This window comes from Malaclemys terrapin, chromosome 10 (genome assembly GCF_027887155.1).
Source record: "Malaclemys terrapin pileata isolate rMalTer1 chromosome 10, rMalTer1.hap1, whole genome shotgun sequence".
NCBI classification, from domain to species: domain Eukaryota; kingdom Metazoa; phylum Chordata; order Testudines; family Emydidae; genus Malaclemys; species Malaclemys terrapin.
Window position 1 is genome coordinate 70,657,960 of NC_071514.1, and position 18,447 is coordinate 70,676,406.

At 43.1% G+C, this 18,447-nt stretch overlaps 1 protein-coding gene across 1 annotated transcript in view; it reads left to right on the forward strand.

Annotated features, from left to right (window-relative positions):
* VPS35L (VPS35 endosomal protein sorting factor like) overlaps positions 1–18,447 on the forward strand; it is a 116,325-nt gene that overhangs the window by 67,291 nt on the left and 30,587 nt on the right. Inside the window, exon 27 of the mRNA XM_054041591.1 lies at positions 14,780–14,919. Coding sequence (XP_053897566.1) covers positions 14,780–14,919 — 140 coding nt within the window. The remainder of the gene's footprint in view (positions 1–14,779; positions 14,920–18,447) is intronic.

Consider the following 18,447-nt stretch of genomic DNA (forward strand, 5'->3'; position numbering starts at 1 on the left):
TCAGGCCAGGTCAGGAGACAAGGGCTATGGGGAGACAGACAGCATGGGGCTGCTGGGCAGTCACAGACAGGGAATCATAAGGGCTGTTGGGACAGGGTTTGAATGGGAGTGGCCACATGGGGAGGCTGAGTGGGGGCACAGAAACACATGGGAACGAGGAGGGGTGCAGGGCCACATGGGGATGGAGGAAGTGGGGGTGGAAGGACACATATGGGCAGGGGGTGCAAGGACACATGGGGGGTGCAGGAACACATGGAGATGGGCAGATGTGCCTGACTGAATGGGAGAGGCTAGGGGTCAGCCAGAGTCTGCATGGGGGAAGCTCCCTAACAATCCCTGCCCAGCCCCCAAATAAACCTGTTCCATAATTTCCCCACCCATTCCCAACAATCCTCCAAGTTCACACCCAACCTCCTTCCCAGCAATTTACTTCCCTTTCCCTCAGCTCCAACTCCTCGAAGCCTTTGCACTGCTTCTGTGGGGGGTGGGAAATATGGTTCTGTATTGTAGTTTAAATGAATTATTACTTAGAGTTCTGTATTAATGTGCCCAGTAAGGAATCTATTTGTTAAAAAACATTTCCTGAATCTTTTTTGTTGTCTGTATTTTTACAGACAAACTTGCTGACAGCTATTCTGAAATAAATGACAAAAAATAATTGAAACTGGTGTGATTATATTGTGTTATTTTGACAAATAAAATATGCAGAATTTTGCAGAATTTGAAAATATTGTGCGCAGAATTTTTATTTTTTTGGTGCAGAATTCTCCCAGGAGTATATGATATTAGAGAGAGAACGTGGGTGAGGTATCTTTTATTGGCCCAACTTCTGGTAATGAGAGAGACAAGCTTTTGAGCTGCACGCAGCTCTTCCTTGTCTTGCTAACAGTCTGTGCCAGAATGTTACTTTGCAGCCTATGTCTGACTTCCCACCTAATAACAGGCTGTTATACTGTGGGAGGAAAGGGCTGTCATGCATATTTATTTTGAAGGCCAGTAGGAGATAAGGGTGAAGTGAGGGTGTTTAAATGTCAGTAGCTAAACAAATGCAAAGCTTTAGCCTTACAGGTATATTGTAACTTTTGTAATTGAACTTGTAGCCTGACTTTAAAAAAACAAACACAAATAAGTCATTTGCTTGTGTGACTGTTAAGGGAGGGGTCTCATATATTAAAAGCTTTCAAGAAATTTCAGGTGTTAACACCAAGAAATAGTTTCAGGTGGGAAAAACTGTCCGATGAGATCATCTATTAGACTGTGAAGTAGACTTCCAGTAGAAGTGGTGGAAACCTTATTACTAGTCATTTAAAACTGCAGTAGGGAACAATCCTTCACTTGCATGGCGATAGAACGCAACATATAGCCTATCTCTGATTTCTGTGAGTCCATATATAAATGCAGGGAAGAATAACTTACACCTTGTCTTCCTGTTTCAGTTGATAATGTTGCCAAAGCTGTGCATTCACTAGCAAGTTCCAGCTGCACTCACAAACATGCTGCGTAGGAAGCTGACTAAGGCGTTTAGTACAAGACCACTGTTAGATTTTTTTTTTTTTTTGTCTGAACATGATGTTGCACATATAATCAGGGCAGAGGGATTTAGAGAAAAGCTGGCTGTTATATCCAAGTATGTTGTAAAAACAAAAGAGTTGCAAAGTCAGATGTGCAATTGAGTTTATGCAGCTTGTTTGTAGACAAACTATTCACAGACCCAAAAATGAAGTCATTTTTTCCCGCTAGTGTTTTATTGTTAATTCATTAGCTGTCCCCTTATTTTGTATATTCTTTGTTGTTGCTTAGTACTGGATCTTTTGTTAGAAATAAAATCTGTTCAGTACCTGGTTTATCTTGTCTCTAAGGGCTATACTCTACACCAGCAGGGGCTGACTCGTTTATCTAATTGCCTTTTCCATCTCTGAATGACAGGATCCTAACTCTTCCACTTCATCTTCATGATCCATCTCCTTCCTTCTCACGGCACCCCAGCAAATGTCCAAATTTCTGATGTGAGAACTTGGACGACAGGAGATGGATCACTTGATGATTACCTGTTCTATTATTTCCCTCTGACGCACCTGGCATTGGCCACTGTTGGAAAACTAGATGGACCTTTGATCTGACCCAGTATGACTGTTCTTATGTAAATGAGTACTCTTATCATTTGACCCACATGTATATACACAGTGTAATCACTAGACTAGGGGTGGGCAAACTTTTTAGCCGCTTTGGAGTTGCAAAACTGTATGGAGGGCCGGGTAGGGAAGGCTGTGCCTCCCCAGACTGCCTGGCCCCCACCCCCTATCCGACCCCTCCCACTTCCCGCCCCTTGACTGCTCCCCTCAGAACCTCTGACCCATCCAACCAGTCCCACTTGCCCGACCTGAGCGGCGGGTGGAACGTGGCAAGCCCCGGGTCCCGCATCCCCGGCCGGAGCTCAGCAAGTCCCCGGTCCTGCTCCCCGGTCGGAGGTCGAGGGCTGGATATAGACGTCCCGCAGGCCGCAGTTTGCCCACCCCTGCACTAGACAATTAATATGAATTCCCACACAGAACTCTTTGGTAATGTTGCAGGTACATCTCACTGTTTGAGTGCATATTACTTTTCATGACTGTTGAGATGTTAAAACCAAAAACTCCTTGAATCTAAGACCCAGAAAATGTAGAATTATAGTTCGACTACCTTAATTCTGCTCCTGTGGTGTCTTCCCTTCTTTACATACTTAGTATTGGAAATGTGTGTCGCAGACCACTTGGTTTGACACAGTGTTCCAAACAGTGTTCCAAATGAGGTTTTGCCAGTGCCTTGTATAAAGGCAATAATGCTTCCCTGTCCCTACTGGAAATGCATCCTAGGGTTACATTAGCCTTTTTCACAACTTCATCACATTGGTGCCTTATGATCTTCTTGTGATTGACCAATACACCCAGGTCTTTCTCTTCCTCTGTCACTTCCAATTGATTTTGTAGCAAAAATTCTGGTTATTAGTCCCTAATTGCATGACTTTGCACTATTACATTTAATCTCATTTCTATTACTCCAGTTTTCAAGGTCTTCCAGATCAAATAAAACCAAGCTGTATATTATCCAATTACTGTTTACCTCTATGTCCTTAACTACTTTCTCTTTCAAAATTTGTTCCAAGACCTTGCATACAATTGAGTTCAAACTAACGGGCCAGTAGTTTCCAGGATCATTTTTTCCCCTTTCTTAAAAATAGCTACTATATTTAGGCAATTCTCTAGTCATAGGGTATGACCCCCGAGTTGACGGATTCATTAAAAATCCCTGTTATCGGGCTTGCAATTTCATGTGCCAGTTCCTTTAATATTCTTGGATGGAGATTTTCCAGGCCTCCTGATTTGGTCCCATTAAGCTGTTTGAGTTTGACTTCCACCTAGGTTGTGGTAATTTCTACTTCCCTATTGTTGATTCTATTCGCTCCCCTGCCACTATCTCTAAGCTCCTCATTATTTTTATTAATAACTGAGGCAAAGTATTCATTTAGGTTTTGGGCCATTTCTAGATTATCTTTAATCTCCACCTCATTCTCAGTGCTTAGTGGTTTCACTTCTTCTTTCCTTGTTTTCTTTTTATTTATATGATTGTAGAACCTTTTACTGTTGGTTTTAATTTCTTTGCAATGTCCGACTCTGCTTGGCTTTTGGCAGCTCTCACTTTTTCCCTACACTTTCTGACCTCCAAGAGGTAGCTTTCCTTACTGATTCTTTCCATCTTCCATTACTTTTAGGCTTTATGCTTTCTCAGTATGCTATTTCAGCCAGCTGCTTTGTCTCTTAAAGCCAGATAATGCTTCCCGTGAAGTAAATTTTGGTGATGCTGATTGCAACAGGGGCAGGATTGGAGCAGGATATGTATCTATATGAGATGTGTATTTCAAGAGAAAGCATAGCAAGCTCAAATATATACACAACTAGTACTGATTGATGCATAGCAACAAATTTAAAGCTAGTTCCTTAATTGAATCAATGCCAGATTGATGCTGATTCACTCAAATAACTGACACTGCATGGAATACTGTATGTGTTAATAAAATACACTTAGTGGTAACTCTGAGCTCAGAGTGAAATCTTGCAGCATTGTATATCTGCAATTTAGCTCTTGCTGATTTGGTTTGGCTTGACATAAAGTTGGAGGGGGAGACATAGCTCTAGGATAACATGTTATTGATCTGATAGACCACATGTGGATGCTACAGACGCAGGCATTTTAAAGACTCCATGTGTTTTTCTGAATGTCTCTGCATGAAAATGGAATTTAGCTGTTACCTGACTGTACAATTAAATGCAAGTGCCAATCAAATTGATAGTTGCTGGATTTATTTTTATCAGCCACTGGAAAGCATCTGATTTCTGTAAACTGAATTATCGTGTATACTCGTTCATAAGCCGAATATTTTTGGTAAAAAAGTGACACATCAAAGAGTGGGGGTTGGCTTATAAATGGGTTTACACCAAAATTTGATGATTTTAAACTTTATGGAATCATTGAATTGAATATCTAATACATTGTTGTTTTGTTTACCTGGAGCGTCTGAAGGCATGGAGCCCCTCAGCTCCCTGTGGCCGCAGCTCGCCGTTCCCAGCCAATGGACTCCCATTGGCTGGGAATGGTGAACCGCGGCCACAGGGAGCTGAGGGGCTCCATGCCTGCAGATGCTCCAGGAAAACAAAACGTCCCAACCCGCCTGCGGGGTCGACTTATGAAAGGGTCGTACAGTTTTTGCTATTTTTACCTAACCATCTTGGGGCATCAGTTTATAAATGAACGGGCTAATGAATGAGTATATACGGTAATATGAAATTTTTACTCCTCTCTCCAAATTAACTTAACCTTCTTTTTGATAGTCTCCTTCAGTACTCCTGGCCACACTTCACTGCTTAGCTAAGTTATTCAGAACTGGCAAGTTGAACTTACTTTGCCTATGAAGGTGCAGTTTGCAGCTGCCTTCATCCTCAGTGTTGAGATGCAGAACCAAGAAGTCTACTGATCCCAGCGTGAAATTACTCCACTTTGATCTGTGTAACTGCTGCTTGCATCAAGATAGAGCAGGAGTGGGCAAACTTTTGGGCCCGAGGGCCACACTGGGGAATAGAAATTGTATGGCGAGCCATGAATGCCCACAAAATTGGGGTTCGGGTGTGAGATGGGGTGCAGGCTCTGGGGTGGGGCTGGGGATGAGGAGCTTGGGGTATAGGAGGGGGCTCTGGGCTGGGATTGAAGGGTTTGGAGAGTGGGAGGGGGATCAGGGCTGCGGCAGGGGGTTGGGGGATGGGGAGAGGCTAAGGGGGTGCACACTCCGAGTGGCGCCTACCTCAAACGGCTCCCGGAAGCAGTGGCATGTCCCTTCTCTGGCTCCTACATGGAGGCATGACCAGGCAGCTCTCATTGGAGCCGGAGCGGGGCCATGCTGTAACTTCCAGGAGCCACATGGTGTGGCCCTAGCTGGAGTGGGGCCGAGCCGCGTAGTGCGGCTTGCGGGCCGGCTTAAAATGGCTCGGGGGCTCGATCCGACCTGTGGGCCGTGGTCTGCCCACCCCTGAGATAGAGCATTGCCTGCTGGGACTTGAAGTCTCCTGATAAGCCAATGCCTCACTAATGAAGGCGAGTAAGGGCTGCATTGTTGAACTCCATCTGCATTTGACATGCCTGCAGCTTCGTCATCCGTGTGTGATCACCTATGTGGTCATTTCTTGGCATATTTACACTGAGCTGTAATGGTTATTTTTGAAAATATATGGCCTGCTTGTCCTTTGATTACACTGCTCGGTGTTGTCCAGGAGAATGCTAATGGGTCAAATTGGCGCAAAGAATTCTTGTGGCCAAGTTATAAAAGGCAGTTTTCAGAAACTAATTCAGTAAATACCGTGTGGGTGTTTAGATTTTTATTCAGAGTTTTTTGTACATTGGATTCAGAGCAGTGGCGAATCTGGAGTGATGAAATTCCCTGGGTGCCTTGGAGAATGGAAGTAAGAGCTGCTTGAGAGTCGTTAAATCTTAATGTGTGTTGGAATTTAGTTTACTTTCCACCAAATGTGCTGCAGTTACTGTTATGCAAAGGAAGTGCTGCAGACAGTGTTTCTACTGGAGACGACTAGACAGTCATGCAGTCTGTAAGCAAATAGGCATTATCACTACCATTGCAATGTCCATTAATGCTTCACTTGTGGGCCTTTTTCTGCATTGATAGAGGCAGATAAAGTTATTGGGGTGGGCTGGGCAAAGGCCACTGTTTCCGTGCTTAGAAGTATCTACCTCCATAGTAGCAATGCGAGGCAGCCTCTGAGCGCCAGTGTTTATCAATAGCTATTTCTTTCAGGAAATTCCAGCATTTCTTCTCTCAGCTCTTTACCTTCCTATTGAGCCTTCCTTATGCCTTTACTTCTCCTGCTCTCCTCCTGCTTCCTGCAGCACGGAGATCTGGAGCCAAAGTCTAGAAGGTGCTGTGTAGCAAGTGGCAATATGGTGAAAAAAGAAGACTCCCATCAGTACAACAGTTGACGGTTAGCACCCACTGAAGCCCTCGAGGTGAAGGTTTTCCGGTTTCAGGACCTGACATGGATCTTCTTGAGTTGATGAGAAAGAGATCTGTGGATTAGCCAACTTCCCTCCAAAGCTCACAAAGGCCTGAGCTCAGAAAGTTATATCTCTTGCTGACCGAGGCCCCAGGAACACAGCAGTCTGTGTGGAAGGAGAAGCACAAGAAGCCAGCCAAACAGGGTCTGGCTGAGCACACCATCCATTCTATTTAGGAGCTTATAATCCTCCCAACCTTCTTTGGCCTGTGCAATCTACCAAATATGTAGAAAGAAGAACAGGAGTACTTGTGGCACCTTAGAGACTAACAAATTTATTAGAGCATAAGCTTTCGTGGACTACAGCCCACACATATATATATGCATCCGAAGAAGTGGGCTGTAGTCCACGAAAGCTTATGCTCTAATAAATGTGTTAGTCTCTAAGGTGCCACAAGTACTCCTGTTAGTCTGTATCCGCAAAAAGAAGAACACGGCTGTTACTCTGAAACCTGTCAAATATGTAGATAGTACCCCAATGTCCCCCTGGAGGGTACTCAAATGGAATAGGTACTTTAATTAAACTCTGCACCAAGAAGATCATCTAAATACCTATAATACGTTTACTGTGGAGCCTCTGGATGTCACTTTAGTAAGCAGATACTGACTCGGGGGGGGGTGTACCTACCCCAGTTACCGTAACTGACTGACTGACACACACTTCTCCATAGTGGCACGTTGCCAAAACTGAATAACGAATCCTTATCAGACATGCTGCTTGTCATGGGTAGTGCTTTGGACCAAACTGAGATTAAAATGCACACTCCATTATGTCACTTTTCCGGGGTTTAAAATTCTGGGTAAGATTTTAATTACACATTCTCCTCCTCTCCCCCATGGAGATGATGCTGTAGCCACCTGAAAAATGGACAGCATGATTCTTAACCGTAGGTCTCTTACCATTCAGTGAGTGGGTGATGATGAAACAACTTTCAGACAGTATAGGGCTGAGTGACATTTTTATCCCTAAAGCTGCTAAATCCTTGTTTAGCTTTAGGCATAATCTGTGTGAATTGAGCAATCCAACCAATTCAAGCTGTTATGTATGACTAATTTCACTACAGGATTGAGAAAAGTGGAAATTGCATGTGGTGGTGGGGAGGTCTTCCAATTTTACTCAAAGTTCTTAATTTTGTTAGGCACATCTAAATCAAGAGTTCAAAAGTGCATATTGCCAAGGTTGATCTAAAAGGTCTAGTTTTCTGCAGTTTAAATTGAAATGGAAACATTAAAAAGCAGTTTCCCTAGTGAACTGCAAAGTTTTCAAGCTCACCGCAGTTCAGATAAATGGAGGCTGTGAAGTGCCCTAAACTGATAACATTTTTTTCCTTAGAGAAAGTTGCTTCTGCATCAATATTTTATAGCCTAGCCAAGCCAAGCAGTAAATGTGCCCAGGTGTGAAACTGTTTTAATTAAAAGTAGGTTTGTTAAAAAGACTTTATGGCCTGAAGTATTTTTCCCCTGTAGCATTAAAATAGGCTTTCTTATTAAGAGTAATAATTAATTAGCACTTACAGCTTTTTAGATCTTCCACGGCATTTGGAGATGTGGGATGAATATGTATTCTCCCCAATTCCCATATGAAGAAGCTGAAGCAGAGAGTTTGGGGGCATAAGGCCATCAGGGAAGTTAAAGTTAGGATTAAAACTTGGAGCTCCCTGTCCTTTGATTCCCCTCTTCTCTTTCTAAGCACTGTTGTCCCAATAGGGTGACAAAGCATGTGTGACAGAATCTGAACGAAGAGGATTACTGATAAACAAGGTTTAGAATATGACTCTCTACTTGGAGAAAAATTACTGTTGTGATGGTGGTGGAGTATTACCATTAACTGAAGTCTCTAGAGGTGGATATTCCTCCTGATCATTGGACTTTTTTCCTGTTCTTTCAAGGATCACAATTAGTGGTTTTTCAGTACCTCTTGGGCAATGGCGCTTTTTCTCTCTCTCTGCCTGTGCCTTTATAAGCATGCTGAAGCTGGTATTTCTGCTCCACTGTATGGCACGACCAGTTTAGAGACTATGCAACATCCAGCTAGTCAGGCTGAATCCTGTAGTGACTTTCAACTAATTATAAAGGTTTAAAAATCTGGCAACTTGGAAATGGCCTGTATTGTTCTTGGTAGGAGTAAGTTCCAGGTTCTTCCTCATGCTTCAGTGCATGTTCCCCTTACACCTCTCTGAGCTTTCTGTTTTGTAGTTTCAAGTCCTTGTTAGAAACCCAGATTTATAATCAAATTCCTTGTATAAGTAGCATCGAAACAGGCTTCATCCACATGATTACATTTTTACCTAAATATAATTCCCATTATATGTTCCAGTTTACCAAATATTCAGTTTTTCCATCCTCCACCCTGTCATTTCAAAGAGCTCTTTGTAATTCTTAGACACAAAACTACATTAAGATGAAGTTAAGGAGCGGAGTGTGAAAGAGTAACGTAAAGGTAAAACACATTACAGAGGTGTAATGTTCAGGGAGGTTACAAAACCTTCCTGGTGTCCTCAGCTGTGTTAAAGGAGCTTAACTTCCCTCATACTTAAAGCGTATGATAGTCAGATGTGCCAATATGTTGATGCAAGAGCATGTGAGGTTGCTGTTAAACTTTTACATTAGAGCAGAAGGTTGATAAAGCTGAGGAATGTATTGCTTTTCAATATCCATTGGAGATGAAAGCAAAAGCCTTTAAGGTGTTGGAGTGTGTTATTGACAGTGTTGTAGGAAAAATTAAGGTGGCAAAAATGCAGGAGTCTTTTAACTACTGATTCCCCTGCTTTTATGATTTTTGTGTGGATGCCTGTGTGTCCTGATGCAATCTTAATGATCACTAAATATAGTTTATATTTGTTAATATATCACTAGATAGGCAAACCTCATACTCTCACTCTCTCCTTGGATGTGTCTTTTGAGTTGTGAATTATTTTCTCATCTCTAGTGGCCTCAATTCTCCTCCTGTTTTTGGCCAGCCTGAGATTTTATATCCAGGCAATTTAAGAAATAGAATTGAAAATTGGATGGAAACTCAGACTGTCACAATTACTTTACACACCCTTACAAATTACAAGCTTTTTTACCATCGCACTGATATTGTTAAAAGAAAGCATCCACAAAGGAATTTCGCTTGCTTTTCTGTAGTGAAATATTGTCAAAAGTATTCAATCTTAGAGCAGGCCATTAGTTCTTTTCAGCCTGAAGGTCGCCACATATGTGCAGGGGAAGGATTTATAGATTGTGGTCAACTGGAATGAAGGAGCTGCTGTGGAAGGATACATTCAGTGAAGCATGAAATACGTTGTGTTTGGTGCAGTGCACAAGATATTAACTACAGCCTAGGAAGACTTCATCATGATGATTTGTTGCAATGAGAACTCTGCTGTACCCTCATCCACCCTTACAGTGGCTCACTTTAGGAGCAGAATTAAACACTTGGTCATGTGAGAAACTTTTTCAAACAGAAGGAGCTTCTACATATTTTTATTAACAGGGTTGGAGCAAACAGGATCAGAATGGAAGCTAAGAAACTGATCTTGCATGGAACAGAGCAGTATGGAGCCAGGGCCGGCTCTGGCTTTTTTTGCCGCCCTAGGCAAAAAAGCCACCCGCCGCCCCCCCACCCCCCCACCCCCAAGGGGGCAGGGGAGGGCGCCGAGCCCGGCTGTGGGCCCGCAATCCCCGACAGGCCAGAGCGCTGGGAGGAGGGCGGAGAGCCCGGCCGGGGCTCTCCGCTCTCCCCGGCGGCCAGAGTGCTGGGAGCAGGGCGGAGAGCCTGGCTGGGGCTCTCCGCTCTCCCTGGTGGCCAGAGTGCCGGGGGGAGGGCGGACAGCCCCCGGCAGCCAGAGCGCCGGGGGGAGGGCGGCGAGCCCGGCTGGGGCTCTCCGCTCTCCCCGGCAGCCAGAGTGCTGGGGGGAGGGCGGAGAGCCCCCGGCGGCCAGAGCGCTGGGGGGAGGGCGGCGAGCCCGCTGCGGCTCCGCTCTCCCCGGCGGCCGGAGCGCCACGGGGACGGCGGCGAGCCCAGTCACGACCCCACTCTCGGGCCAGAGCGCCCCGCCGCGTCGCCCCCCTTCAGGCGCCGCCCCAAGCACATGCTTGGTGGGCTGGTGCCTGGAGCCGGCCCTGTATGGAGCCCATTTCCTCTAAACTGGAGCGCACATTCTTCTCATTGTGCCTTCCTGCACATCTGTCATAAACCAGAGGGGTTGGTGCATCCCTTAAGCCAGTAGTTTTCAAACTGCAGGTTGTGACCCAGTACTGGTTCGCGGAATGTAAGGCACTGGGTCCCAGTGGCTCTGGTCAGCACCACCAACCGGGCCATTAAAAGTCCTGTCAGCGGTGCTGCCCAGCTAACGCAGGCTACTTCCTACCTGTTCTGACACCGCGCTGTGCCCCGGAAGTGGCCAGCAGCAGGTCCAGCTCCTAGGCAGGGGGCCCACGAGGCTTTGCGTGCTGCCCCGGCCCTGAACCCTCCCTCCCCCTCTCCGAACCTGGAGTCCCTCCTGAACGCCAAACCCCTCATCTCCAGCCCCACCCAAGAGCCTGCACCCCCAGCCCAGAGCCCTGACTCCTTCACGCACCCCAGCCCTGAGCCCCCAAACCCCTCATCTCCGGCCCCACCCCAGAACCCACACCCCCAACCCAGAGCCCTGACCCCCTCCTGGACCCCAAACCCCTGCCCCAGCCCAGAGCCCCCTCCCACACCCTGAACCCCTCATTCCTGGCTCCACCCTGCAGCCCTCACCGCCACACCCTAATCCTCTGCCTGAGCCCCTCCCACACCCCAAACCCTTCATCTCCAGCTCCATTGGGTCATAGGCATCAACAATTTTCTTCAACTGGGTTGCCAGAAAAAAAGTTTGAAAACCACTACCTTAAACTGTACTTTGAAGCAATTGCATAATAAGATGCTTTACAAATTAGCAGTAAAGATGAGGCTTGTCCGATTATATAGCTTCATAATTATGGTAATTTATATCCAAATATACATATTGACACTTATTTCATGTTTAAGAGAATAATTAGCATTTCCATGATATCATATATTGTTTACCCTAATCTTACTCCAAACTGAACACTCAAGGAGTGTTCCTTTCTTAAAACTCATATAGTTAAACTATCTCTTGATAAAGGGAAAAAAAGGCAGAGTAGTTTTGAGAACAATTGATATTCTGAAGACTTTTATTTTTTTTCCTGCAATAATGGGAATATTCTGTGTCTCAACTGATTTGATTTCTAAATTGCACCTTCTTAAGATGTTCTAGAGTCGGGACAATGGTTTAATTCCTGCTCCCTGTAAAGCATATTTGCCTTGGATAAGTGTAAACTTAGTGTTCAAGTTAAACAACCATTTTATTGTTCGTAATATGGACAGACCAGTTTAGGAACAGATGGTCACAAATGATGCCCTCTCACCTGTCTCTGTGCTGAGGCTGAGAGCAGCAGAAATAAAATATTGTACAAGTCTCTTTTAAAATAGGGATATGATGGAAGGGCTGAATGTAGTTGGAGCTTTGTGGCTGGGAGATGGGAAATGGAGGAAACTGATTGCCTCCCCTCCCTCCCACCCTTCTCATTCCTCCTCCCCCAACAAAAACCAAACAAATAACCCAAACTGTTTGAGCACTTCCCTAAAAATGTTGAGCCAGTAATGAACATAAGATTTTTAAACATGGCCAAGCAAATTGCACAAGAAGAAAGGAAGCCAACTCTATATTCTGTATTAATCACGTAGTTCAGCCCTTCCATAGTTGTTTTCTATTTTTAGAAACATTGTCCTATCATTTTTGTCTTTAAACAAAGACCATTCGTTCTGCAAAGAAGAGCTCGGGTGGGACAGGGATTAAATAGCATATTGTCACTCTAAGGAATATCTTTCTGAGACTGGAGATGGGCTTCCTGTCCTTACCAGACACTCAAGTAAGACAATCAATATCTAAAGAGTTACCTAGGAAACTTAACCAGGAGATAGTTGCTTGTTATGGCCATTCTATAGGGAGAAGGCTCTTATACTCTGAAATAGTAGAACATTGAGTGTAAATCCACTCAGACTGCAGCTATCCAGGGTCAGAGTGGTGAGGTGTGTATTTTGGTGCTAGTACAAAATATTGTTTGGGAAGATTTGCTTCCAGACCATTTTTTCTTCCTAAAAGAAAGGAGAGAGTAAACCAAGCAGACTTGGTCTGCAGGATTTCTATTTTATTTGTTGGGGTTAGAGAAATACTACACAGATTCTCACTACACCATTTGATTATATGGTATTGTGGGGCATGTGCATTTTTTTAGGGACAGGACAACTACGGAAATGAGCAATTCATCTGTTTGTTCTAGAATGAACATCTGCTCCTGCTTTCTCTCTCTTTCAATAACATTCTGAGAGAGATTACTTATCTCCCATTGGGCCAACAGTGTGAATTAATATATCTTCAAAACAAATAAAAACATCCCCTTGAAATTGATATGCAAGCTAAAAAGGAAGCATGTGGTCTGAACAATGAAAAGGTTGGAAGGTCACACAAGTGTATGCTGGAAGGAAACGAGTCATAAGAACAAAAATTTTTCTAAAGCAAATGTTTCACTGGTATTCCTCACAAACTTAGTTTTGATATCATGTGGTTCTATATTTAGCAAATTTGCTTAGAGCCTCGTGTCCAAGTTAATTTTTCTGGAGCAAGTTTCTGTCCTGGAAACGACAATACATGATATCAGTGACATCCCTGGGTTATGAAATTTTTCCATCCTTTCTCCCTGAGTATCTGCTCTTCTCCTTCTCTAGGAATCAATAGACCTGGTTTCGGATTCTCACTCTGCTGTTGATTGTCTTTCTGGCCTAGAATAAGTCACTATGTCTCAGGTTTTTAAAGATATTTAGGAATTGCTGTGCACAGCATTGCAATGCCTAACTGATTTAGAAGCCTAAATCTCATTTTCAGAAGGGATTTAGGCACTTAGAAGCCACAGTTTCCCCATCTATAAAATTGAGACGTGGATAGCACCAATTTCGAAAAGTGCTTTGAGGTCCTTGGATAATTGACTTCAATGGGACTTAAACATGGGGACATAACTACTTTGGGCCAAAAAGATGGTGTGAGGTCATTACTGTTTGGTAAAACACCCCAGCAAACACTGTTACAAAAGAACTTCAGGGTGGAAGTTAGGAATACTGTCTTGTCAGTACTTTTTAGAAACGTAATTGAAGAGTAGAAATTCTAGTTGATTTTGTTTGGGGTTACAGTGCAATTTATTCCTAGCTGTGCTTTACTATACCATTAATGGGTCCATCTTCAAACTTGTGGAAACAAACAGAAGAAAATCTAAAGCGTTCCTGTAGTATGATTGTTCAGAGGAGTCCTCAGATCTTGGTAGCTGGCAGCACCTCTAGTACTACTTTTCCTTTCATAATCCTGTTTTAATTAAAGAATGTAAACATTTAAGCATATTATAACAATTGCATTTACCACCTCTGATTTTCATTGGCCTCTATAAATCACAGAAGTTAGAGATAGAAAGAACTTCTTATTAGATCATTCATTCCACTTATCTCCGGGCTAAAACAGCATTGAATATAAAGGAAGGCTGAAAATATTTATAAATTATGTACTGTATTATGGCTGGATTTGAACTGGAGAATCTATCCTTTTTAATCCGGCACTCTGCTAGTTTAGGTAAAGTGGAAACTAAGGATAACATTTAAAAGCCTCTTAGGCTCTTTTGGAAAATCACTTGGGTGTTTTTGAAAATTTTACTTAAGAACACTGAAACATTTAATTACATATAGTGTTGTTGTAGCCATGTTGGTCCCAGGGTATTAGAGAGACAAGGTGAGTGAAGTAATATCTTTTATTGGACCAGCTTCTGTTTGTGTGTGTGAGAGAGAGAGAGAGAAGCTTTCGAGCTACACAGAGCTCTTCCTCAGGACTGGGAAAGGTATCCAAAGGAAGAGGCCCTCAGGAAGAGCTCCGTGTAGCTCTAAAGCTTGTCGGTCTCCCCAGTAGAAGGATTTTACTTCACTCCCCTTGTGACATTTAATTATAACGAACAATTATAATTGTTTTTGTAGTTTTTGTGGATACAAACTAACACGGCTACCCTTTTGATACTTAATTATAACAGATACTCTAAACAGTCTTTAGATCACAGGCATGTTTGTAAATTCAACTGCTATGGTGATATTGTAACTATTTTAATGTTGTTTTTTGTAGCTGATGCTTTTTTCAAAGCTGCAGTGAGCCTTGTTCCTGAAGTGCCAAAGATGATCAATATAGATGGGAAGATGCGGCCCTCTGAACCATTCCTCCTGGAATTCTTCTGTAATTTCTTTTCCACTTTATTAATTGTGCCTGTAAGTAACTTTAGCGTGAATTGAAGTGTGGAGCATTTAATCCCTAACGCTCAAGGTGGCTATTGATATTTTAGCTTGTCTGCTTATAGACCAGACCTTGTTTTAAATTGAGTATTTCTTACATGTTTTATTATAAACACTGTGTCCATTATTTATTTTTAAATTAAGATAAAAAATACTTCTGTTTTTATATATCAAAGCACATGAACGGTAGTTGAAACAGTGTCCAAAGTTACTTGAGCACAGTCAGCGTAAAACCCTAATCCTGTAGTTTTCATCGTAACGCACCCCATTCTTCAAAAGGCAAAAACCTGTGAACAGACTCTGACTCAATCAGATTGACAGTCGAAGTGAATTTGAGTCAGAGACTAATGAAACTGTCCTACCAGAAACTCCCAGACATTCAGATCTGGGGACAGCTAGCTTGAATGCCCAGCTGATCTTAACTGAAAGAGGAGAGGTTTTTCAGATAGTTAGGATCCAGAGTGTGTAAGTGTGTGCAGATCACTATCACCCCCTTGAATTGTATCTGGAATTGAACAATGAGCCACTGGAGTCTTTGGTGCGCTGGTAAAATATGCTCTCTGCTGATAAAGGTGCTAAGCAGATGCACTGCTGCGTTCTGTGCCTGTCGTTTGAGTAGACTTCAAAGGTGGGTGGTGTGACGGGTTGAATCACAGAAACCCTCTTGGGGTTGCCAACTGATGTGCCAAGACTACTACTGCCCCTGCTTTCCTGCCCTGCCAGTCTGGGACTTCAGTGCCCTGCCTGGTTTGAGCCAGACCCGCTAGCCTGCTGCAGAGCCAGACCCGCTAGCCTGCTGCAAACCCAGACCCAGGGTCTGAACCACATCACCTAACAGCTGTAGGCTTACCTGAAAGCAGCTTACAGAAGTGTTTTTGTTTCTAACACTTAGATGCCCAACTTCCAATGGGGTCTAAAACCCAAATACATTCGTTTTACCCTGTATAAAGCTTATACAGGGTAAACTCATAATTTGTTTGCCCTCTATAACACTGATAGAGAGAGATGCACAGCTGTTTGCCCCCTCTCCCCCAGTATTAATACATACTCTGGGTTAATTAATAAGTAAAAAGTGATTTTATTAAATACAGAAAGTAGGATTTAAGTGGTTTCAAGTAACAGACAGAAGAAAGTGAATTACCAAGTAAAATAAAATAAAACACGCAAGTCTATGTTTAATCAAACTGAATACAGATAGAATCCTCACCAGTTCCAGAATGCTTCCTTTTACAGACTAATTTTTTTTTAGTCTGGGTTCAGCAATCACTTACACCCCTTGCAGTTACTGTTCTTTGTTTCAGTTTTTTTCAGGTATCTTTGGGGGTGGAGAGGCTTTTTTTTTTTTTTTTTTAGCCAGCTAAAGACCAAATGGAGGTTTTAAACCCCTGGGAGGTTTAGACTTTCTCTTGTGGGTGGAGACCCCCTTCTCTCCCCTTTGCAAAGTCCAACTACAAAATGGAGTTCTGGAGTTACCTGGGCAAGTCACATGTCCATGCATGACTCATAGTTTTTACAGGCAGAAGCCATTGCCCACATGGTATGTTGAATGTTTTCATAGTTTTAGATACAAGAGTGATACATTTATAAAAATAGTTTGAACACACTCAGTAGATTATAAGCTTTGTAATGATACCTTACAAGAGACCTTTTGCATGAAGCATATTCCAGTTATGTTATATATATTCATAAGCATATTTTCATAAAGCCTTATGGGGGGCACCGACCATTACAGGTGGGTACAGTGCTCTAATCGGGAAGTGACACAGCCATGGATAATGGAGTCATGGCCCACATCTGAATCAGTATAATCAGAGAAAAATAGCTGTGAACCTCCTACCTAGAGCAAGTACATAAGGAGGGGGCGGCAGGAGGTACTTCATGCCGCATGAGCCACTTGAAACTCTAGAAACAAGGAAGGATCCAGAAGTACCCCTAGGTGGTGAACCTCTTTGGGACAGGTATGTGCACTTCATCAGTACGAGGGAGGGGTCAGATACTAACCTTGCCATGTTCTCTGGTTGTTTCTCCCAGCTGGCTGAAACAATCTTTATCTGGACTGAGTCTCAACCTACTCAGCATCATCCAGCCAGGAACTTGGGAAAATATGGACAGTATACTCTCTCTTGATTCAGTGTCAAGGATGCATTAAGCTGAGTGTCATCTGCATATAGATGGTACTGCCTCCCAAACTACATTTCTCTCACCCCCCGATGGTGTACTGAGCAGGAGGAATGAGAATAGAGCACTGCTGCATCCTGCATTAAAAGAGCCCATTGTGTGGATAAGCAATTGCCCAATACCACTCTCTTCAATCTCTCTAAAAGGAAGACTTGGGGCCAGTTTAACCATTAAAGATCTTCATTACTCATGGATACAGTACCCATGTGCTTGATTTATGCCAGCTATGAAGAATGAGGAACCAGAACCTCCGTGAGTGAAACTGATCCTGAACTGATAGGGTGTCAGTCCAGTCTGAATTTCCACCATCTGTTACCTTTGTTAGACGGTCCTGGCTTTACTCATGAAGCTGGAGTGGGGGAAGATGGACATGAAAGGCTTTGCCTGTAGAAAGGCTGTTACAGTTATTGGTGGTGCTACAGAGAAGTATATTGACTCTTTGAGTTTAGATGTCCTTCATGGGTTCAAAACAGAATATCCATCACATTTGAAAGGTCTCTGAAGAGAATCCTCAGTGCTCTCCTAGTGCATGTTTCCACACAGTACTGGCATGGCACTTTTTCTCAGCCTGAGGGATTTACAGAACATTCCTTATTAAGCAATAAAAGGACTTGAGGTATTGCGAACATCAGTGAGTATAAATAAATAAGTAAAAAGGGACCTTCTATAGCACAGTTAGAAATATGAGCAGAAAATAAAATGAGATTCAATTTGGGGAAACTGCAAACTAATACGGTATATATGCATATTAGATTTTTTTCCCCGGTGCACAGTAGAAAGGGGAAACTTGGAAAGCAGTAATAATACCTAATTTTGTCCATCCTGTTGGTTAAACATCTGTATTACAGAACCCTCACACTTAATTTAACAGACAGTGGGTAGGATTTATGTAGATGACTGTCTCCAGATTAATTTCATTCTGTTTTACATCCACCATTTTAAAGGCTAGTCAGCTGCTTAATAGTTGACATTATGGATGAATCATTGAGTCTGTGCCATTAATTCCTTGGCACTGGTAGTTCAGTGGTCCTGATGCTAAAAGCTGATGAATTTTGCCTCAAAAACTCTTGCCTCCTGGTGCCAAGAGGTTAGTGAAAAATAAGTGTGTATATATTAAGTCGTTCATGATTCAGGAATTAAGCAAATTTTTAACATACATGAGTTTGTAAACTCATGAAGGTGTCATATTAACCATGTGGCTTCAGCTATTCAGGATTACGTGATGAAAACAGGATTCACTTTTTAACTTTAAATCTGTTGATGTGTGGATTGCAAAGGGAGGCTTTCATACTGTAGCAGGTTGGAAATTGTCTACATGTGCTTGGG